Source organism: Cervus elaphus, chromosome 11 (genome assembly GCF_910594005.1).
Source record: "Cervus elaphus chromosome 11, mCerEla1.1, whole genome shotgun sequence".
NCBI lineage: Eukaryota > Metazoa > Chordata > Mammalia > Artiodactyla > Cervidae > Cervus > Cervus elaphus.
This window is the reverse complement of record NC_057825.1, coordinates 35,155,389-35,172,418: the sequence shown is the minus strand read 5'-3', so window position 1 is coordinate 35,172,418 and position 17,030 is coordinate 35,155,389. Positions and strand designations below refer to the sequence as shown.

Here is a 17,030-nt window from a genome sequence, read left to right as displayed (position 1 = left end):
TTCTTAAATAATTAAAGAGGGACAAAAATAATATGGAAAATGACTAGACTTCATGGTGATTCTTCTTTTTCTTTCGTTTTTTCCCCACCCAAGATGGGGGAAAAAAATCATTTTTAACCTAAAAGATTTAGGTTAGCTAATAGGAAGAATTTTCTAAAAGGCTTTCAAGTATTTAAAAGGGCACTCTGAGGAGAGTAATGGGATTTCCTTTTCCAGAGAGCATAAAATTAAAACAGCGAAGTTGCTTTTAGTGTGGCAAATATTAAATAAAAGGACATAGACTCCTAGAGTAATGGCTCTGGATGAAGGTACCTCCAAATTAGTTAAATGTATCCAACAGTCCACTCATTTCTTATTTAAAAGGGGAACACAATAATGATTGTATTTGGTCTCTCAGAATCAGTATCAAATAAAGATATGGATATTGAGAAATTTACTACAAATGACAAAATATGGAATATTGTTTCCTTCAGATTAATAATGCAGAGAGTCAATTATATAACCTCTAAAATGACAACCCAGAAGTTCTTAACTTTTTTTTCCTCTTATATTCAAAATGATGACACTTGAGTCGATTCCCGATAACAGAGTTTGAATTGGAAAGACTAGTATAAGGCATGTGGTAGTCTTTTATACTGAAACAACCTACTCTGCACAGGTACAAAGAGATGTATATAGACCTACTGCTTGGCCATACTAATGCTGGGCACTGCATTTCTGAATGTCATTAAACCAGGTTATTCTGGTTGCCATTGTTATTTCTGAGTGCCACAGTTACAATTTTCCAAGTTTTATGTCCTCCTGCCTTTGATGCTTTCCTATATAATTTGTACATTTTCCCATTTTAATACACCATATCACTGCTACATGTTTGCCATATACCTCTTGAAAGTATATAGCACACAGCAGGAAGGCATTACAGCAAGTGTTAACAAGAGTGACTACACAGTGTCTGGCGGTGGTGAGGGATGGACATCACCCCACGTAACCAGCACCTTTCTTTCAGAGGTAGCACTGATGGCTAACCATGCCCTCTGTCAGGTCTAAGTCTCACAATCTAAAAAAGGCTAGATATTACCACTGTTCTATAGAACTGACTGATCTACATTTTGACGCCACAAGAAATATATCCTACTACTTTCTGAAAGGGCAGAAGGACTTTAACAAAAAATCTCCAATTTTTATACTGTTTATTTGTTGTTCAGTCGCTAAGTCATGTCCAATTCTTTGCCACTTCATGGACTGCAGCACACCAGGCTTCTCTGTCCTTCAGTATCTCCCGGAGTTTGCTCAAACTCATGTCCAATATCTGATTATTACTTTTCAAATTTCTAAGTGTTCTATGTGTACTCAGTCACTCAGTCATGTCCAACTTTTTGCAACCCCATGGAAAACTGTAGCCCGCCAGGCTCTTCTACCCATGAAATTTTCCAGGCCAGAATAATGGAGTGGGTTACCATTTCCTACTCCAGGGAATCTTCCCAACCCAGGGATCTAACCCCTGTCTTTTGCATCTCCTGCACTGGCAGATGGATTATTTACCATTGCACCACCTGGGAAGCCCTAAATGCTCTTTACTAGGAGTTCGAAACTTAAAAGTCAACCTAAAAACAACTGAATCCAAATGAATCAAACCATTCAAGCCTTGTTTAGTAAAACCAGAGAAAGGAAACTGAGAAGACATGATGATAGTGGAAAAATAAACTACCTTTGGCATTTCTAAGTTTTTATTTGAGAACCATATTAAGAACATTCTAACTAATCTTGGTTACTACCTCAGTTGCTACTACTATTTCGAGAGACATGAATTATATAACATACAGCCCATCCCCAATCAATTAGTAACTGGACCTCAATTATAAATTGTACTAATGAAACGAGAATGTTCTAGGAGACCATTCTCTGTCCATGTCTTACGGAGAGAGGTGCTGACCATGTGTTCACAGATGTTTATAGAGAAGAGAGCCTTGGGAGATGGAGACAGTCTCCCCTGGCAAGAGGACAGGTATACTTACTGTCTCTATAAAGGTTCAGATTCCTTAAGCTTGGGGTTCCTCTCCTATACTACTGGGTGTACAGGGGTCACCTGGCCCTCCTCCCTATCTTATTCTCTGGGAACTGGGGCCCAGGAAACAAACAGAAGAAAATGTTGCCACTCTAGCTACCATTATTGATGAGAGCACTGAGGTTCTCTGTCTCTGACCCAGGAGGCTACCATCTTCTGCCAGCATCGATGGAACCATGGTCATCCATCTTGCAAATAAGGTAAAATCTCAGATCTTTCAGAGATCCTGACAGAAGACTACAAACTTTTTTTAAAAAAATCAGTGTTCTCAGTAACCTTTTCCTACAAATCCTGCAATGCCACCATGTGTCAACACAGCATATTGCTATTTAAAAATACAAATGTTTTATTCAACTGGCTTCTACTTGAAATTACAATCACCAAAAATACAAAAGAAAGATTATCTTCACATTTGGAAACGCAGTATTAAGTTTAGATTGGAATGAATATATAAATACACAAACATGCATCTTTAAGGTCCCAGGGTGCGCAAAACCTTTTTCATCTCCCTTTGAACCTCTTTGTTTGCTTTTCTCTCTAAGCCATTCTGTTAAAAGCTATATGCAATGAACTCATTATCCACTCATTTTAAAGAATGTGCTTAGCACAAATCTAATCCTAAAATGTTTTCTCTGTTATTTAGCACACTTGGCAATCAGTGAGAGTGAAACTGGAGAGTAACAACTGATTTTAACTTTAGGCAATGTAAAACACAATTGGCAGGAAAAATGCATAAGAAATAATCAACCTGCGTGAAAACAGTCTGCATCTGAATCAACATTTTGCATTTACTGTGCCAGAAAGACCATCCATAGGAACTATTAATCAAGAATTCTACATTTTATTTACATGTAAATTGTAAAACCTTTGTATTCTAAAGAATTCAAGTTGAGCAAAGACTATACAGGTGAGTTACCTGGAGCAAAGTTTGTTGTCCCAAAGAACTTAATGGTACCAATTCTCTGGCCTGCCACCAACACCCTGTCTCCAATTCGGAGGTCTCCTTCACAGCGCCCGCTATTTGCTACAGATGCTGCTGAGGAATTCAAACCTGTGTGGGGATTGGTTGGGGAAGGGGGTGGGACAGGAAGAGAGAGAAAAAACAAAGGGACACTCAAAAACCACATTAGCCAAAAAATTACTATGTATTCTAACCAGTCTAGTTAGTTGGTTTCAATATATGCTGCTTTCTTCCTTACACACCGCATCTACAGTTGTGTTTCTCACATGTGAAGGAAAGCTACTCGAATGAAATTTGAAGGGTTTCCTGAGATGATCATTGCTCTGGGAACTTACACAGTGAAGCATCAACTTTATTCTGACTTCCTGGGAGCACTCTCTACAAGAACAGAGGTCAGCACACCCTTTGTGTAAAGGGCTATATAGTAAACACTTCAGGCTTTGCAAGCCACGCTACCCTGTCACAGCTGTTCTACTTCGCTGTTGTAGCTCAAAAGCAGACAGAGACAAAATGAGCACAATGTGTTCCAGCAAAACTTTATTTACAAAAGCAGGTGGTAGGTTGGATTTGGCCCATGGGCTGCAATCCACCAATCTCTATTCTAGTAAAATGGCAGAATCATAGTAGTTCAGTGGGACTTGGTGTAAATGATACATACACAAATGTAATTTAAAAGTGGAACTGCTCTAAGGTTCCAATGACCCCCAAACTGATTTTCTTATTAGAAACAAAAGCACACAGCACCTCGCCTCAGACCTTGATTCAAACCTAAACCCTGAAGTGCCCACTCCTGAACATCAGACGTTCTAGAGCAACACTGTCTAGAAAGCTGCTCAATTATAACAGAGGACAGGTGGGCCTCTGAGGCTTCTCCCATCAGTTCAAAAAACAGACTGGAATGGCTGTCATCTGACAAGGGCTGGGGAACCCTCTGTGAGGGCACTGGATACAGGGAAAGTCAGGCTGTGAAGAGGGAGAAACTAAAAACATGGCAACAACCGAAGAACACAAACCTGGGAAGAAGGAAGGTCTAGGAAGAAGGAAGGTCTAAAAAGTCCTAGGCCCTCAAAATGACTAACATTTCCCAAGCACTTCACAGTTTACAAAGTGCTTATCACGAGAATTATAATCATAGACAAGATACAAACTCGGGAATTAATGAAGACATGGTGTTCACAGCAAGTAGGTGGCACACCTGACTTAAAACCCAGACCCTGTGACCAGAAACCCTCAGGTTTCTGTCTGCAGACAATGGATCGAGACAATGAGTTCAACGTGGGACACAGTGGGGCTGAGTTCACAGACTTCCTCCCCAACCTCCCCATCCCCCAACCCCTTCTTTCTGCTCCTCTTTCTCTTTAATATTTTGTCCTTAACTTCCAATAATGTCCACTCTCTGCAGTCCACACCTCCCCAAATGCAAATCACTCAATCTAGAGAAAAATTTAAGGAAGTATTTCTGGGTTTGGAATATGGACTTTCTCTCACATGTGACCCATTCTCTCTCCCTCCCTTTTTATTTTTTTTCATTTATTTATATTAGTTGGAGGCTAATTACTTTACAATATTGTAGTGGTTTTTGCCATACATTGATATGAATCAGCCACGGATTTACATATGTTCCCCATACTGAACCCCACTCCCACCTCCCTACCCATCCCATCCCTCTGAGTCATCCTAGTGCACCAGCCCTGAGCACTTGTCTCATGTATCAAACCTGGACTGGCGATCTGTTTCACAATTGATAATACACATGTTTCAATTCCCTCCCTTTTTAAAAGGACCTCTTTCTTACTCTAACTGATAACTCTCTTCATCTCTATTATTTAAACTTATAAACCTCTCAAATTTATAAAAAGAAAAAAATGTTAAATAAGAAGGCACACTAGAACTACTTTATATAAAGGGTAAAAAAGACAATTCCATACCTATACATAAATTTTAAAATCAAGTCACTGTCAAAGGCCTAAATTCCAAATGAAGAAGGCCTTAAAATGCAATTAAAATGAAGACAAACAGGATTGTTACATCACTGCATTGTCTCACCTCTGTTCCTCTCAGCATTAACGAGAAACTGGTTTCAGGGGAAGGAGAATCTATTCAGAAAATAGATATTCAAGCAAAATTTCCAGGTTTTCCACTTTCGGAGAACTTTTACATTTATTACATCAGTGTTACTATCAAGGGTTTTTTTTGTTTGTTTGTTTTTTTCCCCCATACAATACAGTATCTTTAAGAAAATCCTGTCCTGAACATTTTTCACGATAAAATACTGATTCAGCACAAGTATTGAAAGTATTAGAAAAAGGATCCAGTAATTACTATGAGACTTATTAAAAACAAGTTATGCTAAAATGACCTGATTTCCTTTCTATGTAGGCAGATAAATTGAAAGAGAGTGAAAGTCACTCAGTTGTGTCCGACTCTTTGTAACCCCAATTCCATACATACAGTACATGGACTTCTCCTCACCAGAATACTGGAATGGATAGCCTTTCCCTTCTCCAGGGGATCTTCCCAGCCCAGGGATTGAACCAGGTCTCCCGCATAGCAGGCAGATTCTTTACCAGTTGAGCTACCAGGGAAGCCCATAGGCAAATAAGTGAACTGCAATCAGTATTCATGTGTTGATTCCAACAAGAAAAAGTGTTTTCTATATCCTTACACATAACTGAAGAAATGTGGATAGAATGGGATCATGCAGGCTTCATAGCGAGCTAAACAGGTTATCATTGTCAACCTCTCCTACACAGTTTTAAACAATGACTTTAAAAATAGAGAAAGCATGCTTTTTTAAATAAGAAGATAACTCTAAAGTGTGTGAAAAGCTACAAGCAAGATGTAAAAAACAAAACTCAGAGGGATAAAAATTCTACCATTAAATTAAATGAAAATAAATGTAAAGTCCTACATCAAGCCATAAAATGAAGAAACTTAGCTTTCGGCTCTATTTGAGCCAATGATACAGTGTGGTCACCAAAACTGCATGAGCAGACTCAGGCTGGACTTGTACTAAGAGGCAGAGCTTCAGCTCTCTACCAGCTAGCCGGGAGGGTCCTAAGGACTCTACAGCACAAGGAAGAGCTGAAGGTACTTGAGACAGAGGCAGAGACATAGACATAGCCTAGAAGCAGCAGACAGACCTATGGGTGCAGCCCAGGTGTGCACTTAGAAACTGCCATCATGCACCAATACCTGACCTCCCTAAGCCTCAGTTTCCTCATTCATAAACTGAAGGTGGTCATGATATTTCATTCATTTTGAGAATTAAGTGAAATAAGATATGCAAAATGCCTTTAATAGATATGAAATAATAATGCATACTGACATGTTAATTATTAATATTAGATTTAGATTAGAAAAGAGATAAGTAAAGAAAGAGAAGAGATCATACAGTTTCCAAGTATCTGAGGATCTGTCATAAAGTTCTAATAGGAACCTTACAGAGGGTGGAGTCCTTAGACAACAAAGAGAAGAAGTAAATCCAGACAAGGAAAAATGGCAGGAGCATGAGGAGAAAGGCAGAGAGATCCAGAGTGTGCTGAGAGAGGAGAGGGGTGAGGGCTGGAAGACAGACAGGAAAGGGGCAAGTAGCTCAATCTGACTGAAGTAAAGGGTTCCTTCTACACATTTAAAAAGAGCAAATCTACTTACAAACAAACCAAGATAAAAAACACCAAGAAAGCCTGGTTGAAAAAGCCATAGATACCAGCACTGGCTCTAGATGAGAGAGAAGGGCTTTTGCTCATTGTCTTCTTGTTATTGCCACGTGCATTCAGGTTCTTGGAGAGGCTCTGTTTGTGCTCCAAAGAAGATATAGAGGAGGAGCTGCTGATGGATCCAATCAGGGGAACTAAAACAATGGTAAAGGAAAGGAATACATCAAAGGGTGGAAAACAAGCAGTGAACCAATTAGATGCTTTTCCGGGTAAATCCTCTGAAACTCTCCATTCAGCTTCTTCCATTGTAGATTATCTTAGTGTTGAATTAAATGCCTAATTTCATCAAAATACATTGTAGTTAATACACACAAGATTTTAGAGCCCAAGCAATTTTAAGGATCCAAAGGATCCACACCATATGGTGACATCTTATATAGAAAAGTGTTGTCGTGTAATCAACTTAGACCAATTACCTATTCTAACCACCACTGTCTCTCACCTCTTACTTTAGATGAATTAGTAGAATCACAACTTAGTTATATAAAAAACACAACTAATGTATTTTTAAGGTAACAAAAGTTTAATATTAAAATGTTCTGAGTTAACCTGAAGGCAAGAAGGAATACTTTTGAATGTTCTATTCATGCTCTATTCACCCAGTGATTTAACAGCTAAAGACAACTTAATTTTTTATCTATTTCAAGTTTATTGAGTAATAATTGACAAATATAATTGTATATAAAGTGTACAATATTATGATAAAGACATAGTGGAATGATTAACAAGATCAAGATAACACATTCACATCCATCACCTCACATAGTTCATTTTTTGTGTGTGTGAGTGGTGACAATGCTTAACATCTACTCTCAGCAGCTTTCAAGTATAAATTGTAAAGGTAACTTTAAATAATTCTATCAAGCCATCTACACTATGTAATTTCACTTTATTCTCTGCATCTAGTCCTGTAATTCACTGCATGTATGTAAGAATCACAACACAGGAATTTATACAAAAAATACATATGTGTGTGTGTGCACTTTATTATGAGCTGTTTAGGGGATTTTCAAGTATAAATTTTTACTATACCAAGTCTTCCCTTACAAACTTTAAAATTTAGCCTCATATAAGCTATATCACTATATTGTTTTAAAGTTCCATCAGTACATTAAACTTTAAGAAGTTATAAATTATATTACCATCTTTCTCTGCTCCAGTTTTCAACTCTTCACCAGGAGGCAATGAGAGTGTTGATTCTGAAGCACTGTCTTTTTTTGATGTCATTAACCCTAGAACACAGAAACAAAACACATTCAGCAAGAAAGAATTTTAATGTTAAACATAAATATGGATTCGCTTTTAAAAGTACAGACAATCCTCACTGAAATATTCTCTACTTCTGCAAACACACTGGATAATAAATTCATAGACATCAGGGGCCAGTATTTTATTAAGGGGAAAGAAAAGAATGTATTCCTAGCCCATCTGAAAACCCCAATCAATTTCCCCAAATATCACTAAACTATCTTTTAAACTTATTTTAAAATCCACTTAGGAATTCTATATAATATAAAGCATTTAAAACACAGCTATCTAGCCATCTGATACTTGGTACACTCCTTAGTGCTTGCACAATGCTAGCAGGTAAAAAAACTTAACATGCCTACGACAGTTGCACACTTATTAAGACCTGCACACAACTCATGATTTCATTGGTGCCCAGGCAAATTCATCGGGGCAGACTGCCTATTCAGATAGTGGATTTGCGGTAAAAAAAAATTTTTGCAAACCATTATAGAAGCTTTTCATTTAAGTGGAAGTCAGATATTAAGAATCCCCGTACTCTCTGTCACTGGTATTCTGAAAATGACTACCTGACTCTCACTACACTCAACTCCCACCAAAAAAAAAAAAAAAAAGGCAGTTTAAAAAAGAACAAGGTCATGAATAATAATCCACTTTATTAAGACTTCTGTTTTAATTCTACAGAACCAAACCATTTAAATAAGAAACCTAATGAATGACATCCAGTTTTGAATTCCACCTAGAATTCATTTCAATTCTACTTGCTCACAAAGAATTTTGGGTGGAGAACTGAGCTTGGCACTCTGAGCATCACAAACAGAGCAAGCCATAGTCTCAGTCCTAAAGAAAGACCTTTTCAATTTGGCATGGCAGAAAGACATGAATAATCAAAATACAAGGACATGTTTGATATAAGCCCTAGCATTGAGGGAGGAGACAATAATCATTGCTGTAAAGATGAGTTAACACCTCATCAAGAACATCACATTCCAATATGCGTCTTGAGAGATAGGTCGGATTTCTTGCAGAGAATACTGGAGGTATGGTAAGAAAGAACTAGGGTAGGCATTATGGATAGACAAAGAGAAAATAAACTTAAAGAAAGACAGGGTCAGAGAAGATTGAGTGGATTGGCTGGAATGAAGTGGACTTTGGGGGGACACAGAAGTAAACCCGATGGATGGGTCACATTACAATCTTAGAGGGTGACAGGGTCGGGGCTCTTCAGTAAGGAACAAACCTCTGATGGGCTGTGGAAAGGAGGGCTGGAGTGACCACTCACAGGTGGATAACATCAACCAGACAGCAAAGTCTAAGAGGAACCAAAAGGAGGAGAGACAGGAAGCAGAGGCCGGGAGTGAGGGCCAGAACTACAACTGCAGACCCCAGACGGACGGGTTGGGAAGACAGACTTTGTGAAGGCAACCCACAGAGTAAATTTCTTATTTTCAGTTGTACTTGTTAGTCCTAAAAGAGCCATTTGAGTCTTTCCTTTTATTTGAATTGTTAGAGATAACTGGAGATTCACATGCAGTTGTGAAAAAACAATATTGGATGATGTCTCACACACTTTGCCCAGTTTCCCCCAAAGGTGACATTTTACAAAACTATAGCATAAAATCACAACCAGGATACTGACATTGCTACAATCCATCAAGCTCAGTGCTACTTGTGTTCCTGTGTGTGCTCATGTGTGTGTGTGCACATGCATTATTTGGTTCTTCCTTATATCTTCATGTCTCTGCTGAAATCTTCTATTTGTCTCAAGAGGGTTCACCCTTAATTCTTAGAGGGTTATAATATATTCTTTGAAATATTTACCTGATAATTGTATCATCTCAGGGTTGGCATCTTTGATTACCTTTTTCCTTTAGAGCTGCCGAGATTTTCCCGGTTTTTCATATTTAGAACAACTTTTCATTGTATCCTATACACTATAAACATTATTCTATGGGACTCTGGGTCTTGTTTAAAATTCAATGGAGAATGTGGATTGTTTTGTTCTGCTCTGTTTTCGCTGGCACTGGACAGTCAGCAGGCAGTTAGGTTCAGGCTGGAAATTCCTATCCACCGTCTGTGACTGTGGTTCCAACGTCAGTTTGGTTCCCAAAGCCTCTTTGAGATCTGGCTTGTGTGTTGTGCCACCCAGCAATCAGCCTGAGATCTGGGTGGAGGTCTGTGCAGACTGAAGCCTGTGGTCAGAAGCATGTACACACAGCTTGGCAGTAAGTGCCCCCATTCTGAGAGCACTTTCTTGAGCTCCCTCCTCACATGGTCTCCAGAAGCACGCTCCTCCCAATATTCTGGATAGAATGCCGAGGTTTTCATTGCTCTGCTCTGTCATACAATCTCTTGAGAGCCAAGCAGTGAGAAAAAAGAAGAAAAACTAATGGGGACTCCATCCACGTTTGCAGGACCACAGTTTCTCTAGCCAAAAACAAGGGTTCCCTCCCTTGGGGGTTTTAGGTGCCTGGCCATCCCCTGCTGCTACTACAACATACAGCACTTCTTAGGGACTAGGATGTGAAAGAACCAAAGAGATTTTTTAAAAAGCAATTGAAAAGGAAAACAGGGATTTCCTCCACTTTGTCTAGTCGGAGATTCCTTTTCCTGCTCCTCAGACCAGAAACAGAGGGCTCCTCTTCAAGCTTTCCCTCCATACCTGCTGTGTACTTCTGCACTTCACATTAAAAGGATACCATTTACAGAGCATCAAAAAGTACAGAGTACCTAAGAATACACCTAACAAAACAAGTGCAAAATATACAGAAAATCATAAAATTTTACTGAGATATTTTTTAAGGATCCAATTAAATAAAGTGATATCCCAAGCTTATAATTGAAAGACTAAATATCATAAATGTCATTTCTCAAATTGATTTTAGGCTTAAATGCAATGCCAATTAAAATTTCAACAGATAATTTTTCATTTTTTGACACTAAAAATAACATTAACATAATTTGTTAATTCATTTGTCTAGAAGGTAATTTTCTGTCGAGCAAAATAACTCTTGATTTTGGGACAAGCACTTTTTTGAGATATAATTCTAGTTTGTAGTTGCAAACTAATATTCTCTCACCCTGGGGATACATTTATCATCTTCTTTATTTTTCTTATTTTTTTAACTGAAGTATAGCTACATAAATAATATATTAGCTTCAGGTGTACAACACTTGTATATATGACATTATGAATCAGTTGCCACAAGAAGTCTAGTTACCATCTGTCACCAGAGAGTTGTAACAGCATCATTGTTCTTATGCTATGCGTGACTTATTTTTTAACTACAACTTTGTGCCTCTTAATTCCCTTTTTCCCAGCACCCCACCCCTCTCCCAACAGATTTTTCTTTAAAGAAACTTAACAGCTTATTCTGTTAAGCAAGAGAGTTCCAGAAAAACATCTATTTCTGCTTTATTGACTATGCCAAAGCCTTTGACTATGTGGATCACAACAAACTGTGGAAAATTCTGAAAGAGATGGGAATACCAGACCACCTGACCTGCCTCTTGAGAAACCTGTATGTAGGTCAGGAAGCAACAGTTAGAACTGGACATGGAACAACAGACTGGTTCCAAACAGGAAAAGGAGTATGTCAAGGCTGTATATTGTCACAGTGCTTATTTAACGTCTACGCAGAGTACATCATGAGAAACACTGGGCTGGATGAAGCACAAGCTGGAATCAAGATTGCCGGGAGAAATATCAATAACCTCAGATATGCAGATGACACCACCCTTATGGCAGAAAGTGAAGAAGAACTAAAGAGCCTATTGATGAAAGTGAAAGAGGAGAGTGAAAAAGCTGGCTTCAAGTTCAACATTCAGAAAACTAAGATCATGGCATCTGGTGCCATCACTTCATGGCAAATAGATGGGGAAACAGGGGAAACAGTGGAAACAGTGTCAGACTTTATTTTTGGGGGCTCCAAAATCACTGCATATGGTGACTGCAGCAATGAAATTAAAAGATGCTTACTCCTTGGAAGAAAAGCTATGATTAACCTAGACAGCATTTTAAAAAGTAGAGACATTACTTTGCCAACAAAGGTCCATCTAGTCAAGGCTATGGTTTATTCAGTAGTCATGTATGGATGTGACAGTTGGACTATAAGAAAAGTTGAGTGCCTAAGAATTGATGCTTTTGAACTGTGGTGTTGGAGAAGACTTTTGAGAGACCCTTGGACTGCAAGGAGATCCAACCAGTCCATCCTAAAGGAGATCAGTCCTGAGTGTTCATTGGAAGGACTGATGTTGAAGCTGAAGCTCCAATACTTTGGCCACCAGATATGAAGAAGTGACTCATTTGAAAAGACCCTGATGCTGGGAAAGATTGAAGGCGGGAGGAGAAGGGGACAACAGAGGATGAGATTGTTGGATGCCATCACTGACTCAATGGGTATGAGTTTGAGTAAACTCTGGTAGTTGGTGATGGACAGGGAGGCCTGGTGTGCTATAGTCCATGGGGTCACAAAGAGTCAGACACAACTGAGTGACTGAATTGAACTGAACAGCTTATTCTAAAGTTTATATGGAAGTTTGATTTATAAAAAAGGCCAAACAGGTAGGACACTGTTCAAGAAAAAAGAGAGGAGGCTTTCCTCTAATGGAAATCAAGATTTAAAAAAAAAAAAAAACAAAAACCTATGGTAATCATGAAATGCAGTACTGACATGGGAATATTCAAATAAGTCAATGGAACAGAGTAGAAAGGGCAACCCAATTCCTGGACACACTCCTTTATTCATGCTAGAAAGCCCTCCTGCTTCAGCTATTGATGGGTTAGCAAGTATGTATTAAGCACCTATTTTGTGCTATGTGCCACAGTAAATGAAAAGTGAAAGTGAAGTTGCTCAGTCGTGTCCAACTCTTTGCTAACCCATGGACTGTCGACCACCAGGCTCCTCCCTCCATCCATGGGATTTTCCAGGCAAGAGTACTGGAGTGGGTTGCCATTTCCTTCTCCAGGGGATCTTCACAATCCAGGGATTGAATCTGGGTCTCCTACATTGCAGGCAGACACTATACCATCTGAGTCACCAGGGAAGCCACAGCGAATGTGAAAGTACAGAATACTCTCACAGTCCATTTAAAGTTTAAGATTTTGCCAACAGAATAAAAGATCTGCATGGATAAGGCAATCAGAGGACAAAACCCAAGGTAACAAATAGCAACTGGGTAGTGTGGATAAGAAGGAAGAGATCAAAGAGACCTGGGTCATCAGAGGGTCCTCACGGAGAAAGAGGATGTGAGTAAGGAGGTACACAAAGACACGGACCTCAGGGAGAAGTCAAACATTGCAGAGAAACAGCTTGGGACAAGTATGAAGGGAAGAGTGAGAACAATATATACAAAAGACAGTGAGACATGACCAACCACAGCTCAACTGCAAAACAGTAAGACCCTCCATCAGCGAAAGGTCTCTGACAGCCAGTTTCAAGAGTCATGACTTCCTCTGATTAAAAAGAAAAAACTCAGTAGGGACTCCCTGGTGGTCCAGGGGTTAGGACTTTGCCCTCCCTGGTTGAGGAGCTAAGATCACTCATACCTCCCAGCCAAAAAACCAAAACATAAAACAGTAGCAATACTGTAACAAATTCAATAAAGACTTTTTAAAAAATGGTCCACATAAAAAAAAAATATTTAAAAAGTCACTAAAATTCTTGAATAGGTGAGAAACATAAAGCTAACTGTGTTACATAAATATTTATCAGAGGTATAAAGTCTAGCTTTGAGGTTAGATGAAAGTATGGAGATAGATGGGGGGGGGGAAAGGAAGGAACATATCTGAAATACTCTTGTTAGGAATTAAAATCATAAACCAAGTACTTTGCAGGCAATAAATTCAGGTTTCACAGGTAGCTAAAGAAAAAGTCTGATGCAATATAAGGTATTCCATGGATTAAAATTAAAACAAGATATCTAACATTCCGGTTTGACCTACCAGTATTTACTTTTGATGTTACATGAGCTACATCAATTTTCTGGGACCTGATGAGAGGTCCAGCTTTTGTAGAAGGAGTGTGTGCTATATTCTTCCTTCGATCTTTTGCTTTACTTATCTTTGAAAGAGGTGCAAAAATACCTAAGAGAGAAGGCAGAATTTTAATATTAAATAATTGAAAGCATTTCAAATAAAGGGACAAGTACAACCATTCAGTAGCAAAAAATCTTTAAATTCTTTTTGAGTGTCTACTAGGTGTCCTTGTAGTGAGAGAGAGAGAAAAAAAGTAAGAATCAGTATTTGCCCTCAGAGAGGTTACAATCCAGTTGTCAAGACTAACAACATACACAGTAATTCAAGAAGCACATAGCATAATCAGGCACTATGTGAAACTAAGGAAAAAGAGGAATGAGTAGAAGCAATAATTATACTTTTATACATTATAATTACTTCTAAATACCAGCAAATAATAATGTACTACATAAGCAGCGGTCCCCAACCTCTTTGGCAACTAGGGATCAGTTTTGTGGAAGATAATTTTCCCATGGACTGGGATGGGAGGGATGGTTTCAGGATGATTCAAGTACATTACATTTACTGTGCACTTTATTTCTATTTTTATTATATCAGCTCCACCTCACATCAGCAGGCTTTAGATCCTAGAGATTGGGGACCCCTGCTATATAGTATAAAAACTATTCTTCCATGTCACTTTATCTATAGCTCCTTAGGACATATTTTTTCCCATATTATAATTTTTTATGTCCTTGTTTTATCTCCTTTCCAGACTTTAAAGATAAAATTCAAGATTACTCATCTCTGCATTCCCCCAATGTACCTAATTATAGTGCCTGACACATAGTAGGGATATAAAATACTTTTGAATACAAAATATAATCTTCCCCAAAGGCTTATCCCTCAACATCTGAAAATCAGAAACAATAGAGAGAGAGGCAGACTCTCTGCTGCAGCTAAGAGTATAAAATTCCATTGAAAAAGAAGCTTATCTGGGCATAAATTCCAGTATATATAAACAGGCAGACATTAGAAACAGTGAATATGAACTGCGAATACCAAGATTATTTGGCTAAGACATTTAAGAAGAAAAAATAAAGTCATAATATGTATACTATACATTTCCATTCAGTGTTTACACCTAAACTAACAAAGACACATTATGACCAAAATGTAATACATTAAAACAACTTGTTTTAAAATAGGTTTTTAAGGACAACAAAAAGTGAGTGCTCTATTTATAGCTAACAAGTGCAGACTATATTGCTTTTCTGCTAATCTTAACATTCTTTCCTCCCTTGGATTCTACAGTACTTCCTTCTGATCTTCCCAGATCTTTTGACTTCTCCACAATGTTTTTTCTCTTCTGTCTCCCGACTATCAGATTTTTCTTTGACCTTCTATTCTTTTCTCTAAATTATTTTCCTTGCCAAATACACATACATTCTCAAGTCAAGGGTTTGAAGAAATAAATTATTTTATACTGTGGGATGTACATTTGTAAAATCTTACTGGAAGACAAGAATTCTGCCCTAATTTATTTTATGATACTAACTATAAGGAAATACTTATATTTAAGAGGTGTGAACAGGGTTACACTTGTATATTATAAGGATAAGATAGATTTCAAGAATCAAAGCAATTTCTAGTTTTCTACTATGACCCAATCACACTTTTGGAAATTATAAGGAAATAATCCAAACTGGAGGAAAAGACTGTCTACCTGAATATGCCAACATTGCAATATTATAAGTAAGAGAAAATAATTATTTGGCAATAGAAGGAATGAATCAACTATATTTATGAACTACTACATCACCATTAACAACTAGAATAAAGATTACATAGAAATATAGAAAAATATGAAAAGCAAATTCAAGAAAACAAAAATTGAACTGTAAGTTTGACTGCATTATGATTATATATGTGAGAAGTTATATGTGTGGATATAGGAAGGACTGAAAAAAAATCAAAAACCAAAACACATTTATGAGGGCAGACTATGAATTATTTTTCAAATTTGTGTGTGTCTCTAAAGTCACAATAACATTGTTCAATGAATGAACTATATAGTTCTCATCCTCTTTGCTTTTTTTAATTAACTAAATCATTTGAGAGAAGCAAAACTAAATTTAAAGCAATGACTGGATACAAAGTCCAAAGTGTGCACCATATACGTGCTAACCTTCCTGTTTAGAATCTCATGCTAATCAAAACAGTGATGGGATTCTCCTCAGATCCTGACATATAATTATAAGGCTTAACTAAAAATAAACATCTAAGGAAGAATTATTTTAAAACAGAAAAGTAATTAATTTCTAGGTAAACATAACCCATTTTGTTTACCCACAATTCCTCCTAAAACTCCACTACAATTTTAATAAGAAATAAAAATATAAACACTAAAGAAAAAATAAAATTAAAAAAAGAGAGAAAAAACACTAAAGCTTCCAAAGAAGTTTCCAAAAATAGGGAAAAGGAAAAAGCAGAAGAAAGACTCTGAAACTTGTAAATAGCAACATGGAATCTCAAGGTAAGAGCTGGCAAAGCACTGCCCAAGAACCAGGTCCTCCCTGCCGCCTACTTCGTAATGCTCTGTTGGAACACAGCCACACCCATTTGCTTACATATTGTTTATGCCTGCTTATTCACTACAATAGGAGAGCTGAAGAGTTGCAACAAGAGACCATATGGCCCATCAGTTCAGTTCAGATCAGTCGTGTCAAACTCTTTGTGGTCCCAAGGACTACAGCACACCAGGCCTCCCTGTCCATCACCAACTCCTGGAGCTTGCTCAAACTCATGTCCATTGAGTCAGTGATGCCATCCAACCATCTCATCCTCTCTCGTCCCCTTCTCCTCCTACCCTCAATCTTTCCCAGCATCAGGGGCTTTTCAAATGAGTCAGTTCTTCATATCTGGTGGCCAAAGTATTGGAGCTTCAGCTTCAACATCAATCCTTCCAATGAATATTCAGGACTGATTTCCTTTAGGATGGACTGGTTGGATCTCCTTACAAGTCCAAGGGACTCTCAAGAGTCTTCTCCAACACCACAGTTCAAAAGAACCGATTCTTCG

The 17,030-nt window shown here is 38.0% G+C and overlaps 1 protein-coding gene across 5 annotated transcripts in view; it reads right to left on the bottom strand.

Annotated features, from left to right (window-relative positions):
- Positions 1 to 17,030, bottom strand: part of CLIP4 (CAP-Gly domain containing linker protein family member 4) — a 60,148-nt gene that overhangs the window by 19,811 nt on the left and 23,307 nt on the right. For all 5 annotated transcript variants that reach the window (XM_043917493.1, XM_043917492.1, XM_043917490.1 and 2 more), the window contains 4 exons: positions 13,938 to 14,078; positions 7,888 to 7,977; positions 6,736 to 6,879; positions 2,982 to 3,116 (listed from right to left, as the gene is read on the bottom strand). In XM_043917493.1, the coding sequence (XP_043773428.1) occupies positions 2,982 to 3,116; positions 6,736 to 6,879; positions 7,888 to 7,977; positions 13,938 to 14,078 (510 nt within the window). The remainder of the gene's footprint in view (positions 1 to 2,981; positions 3,117 to 6,735; positions 6,880 to 7,887; positions 7,978 to 13,937; positions 14,079 to 17,030) is intronic.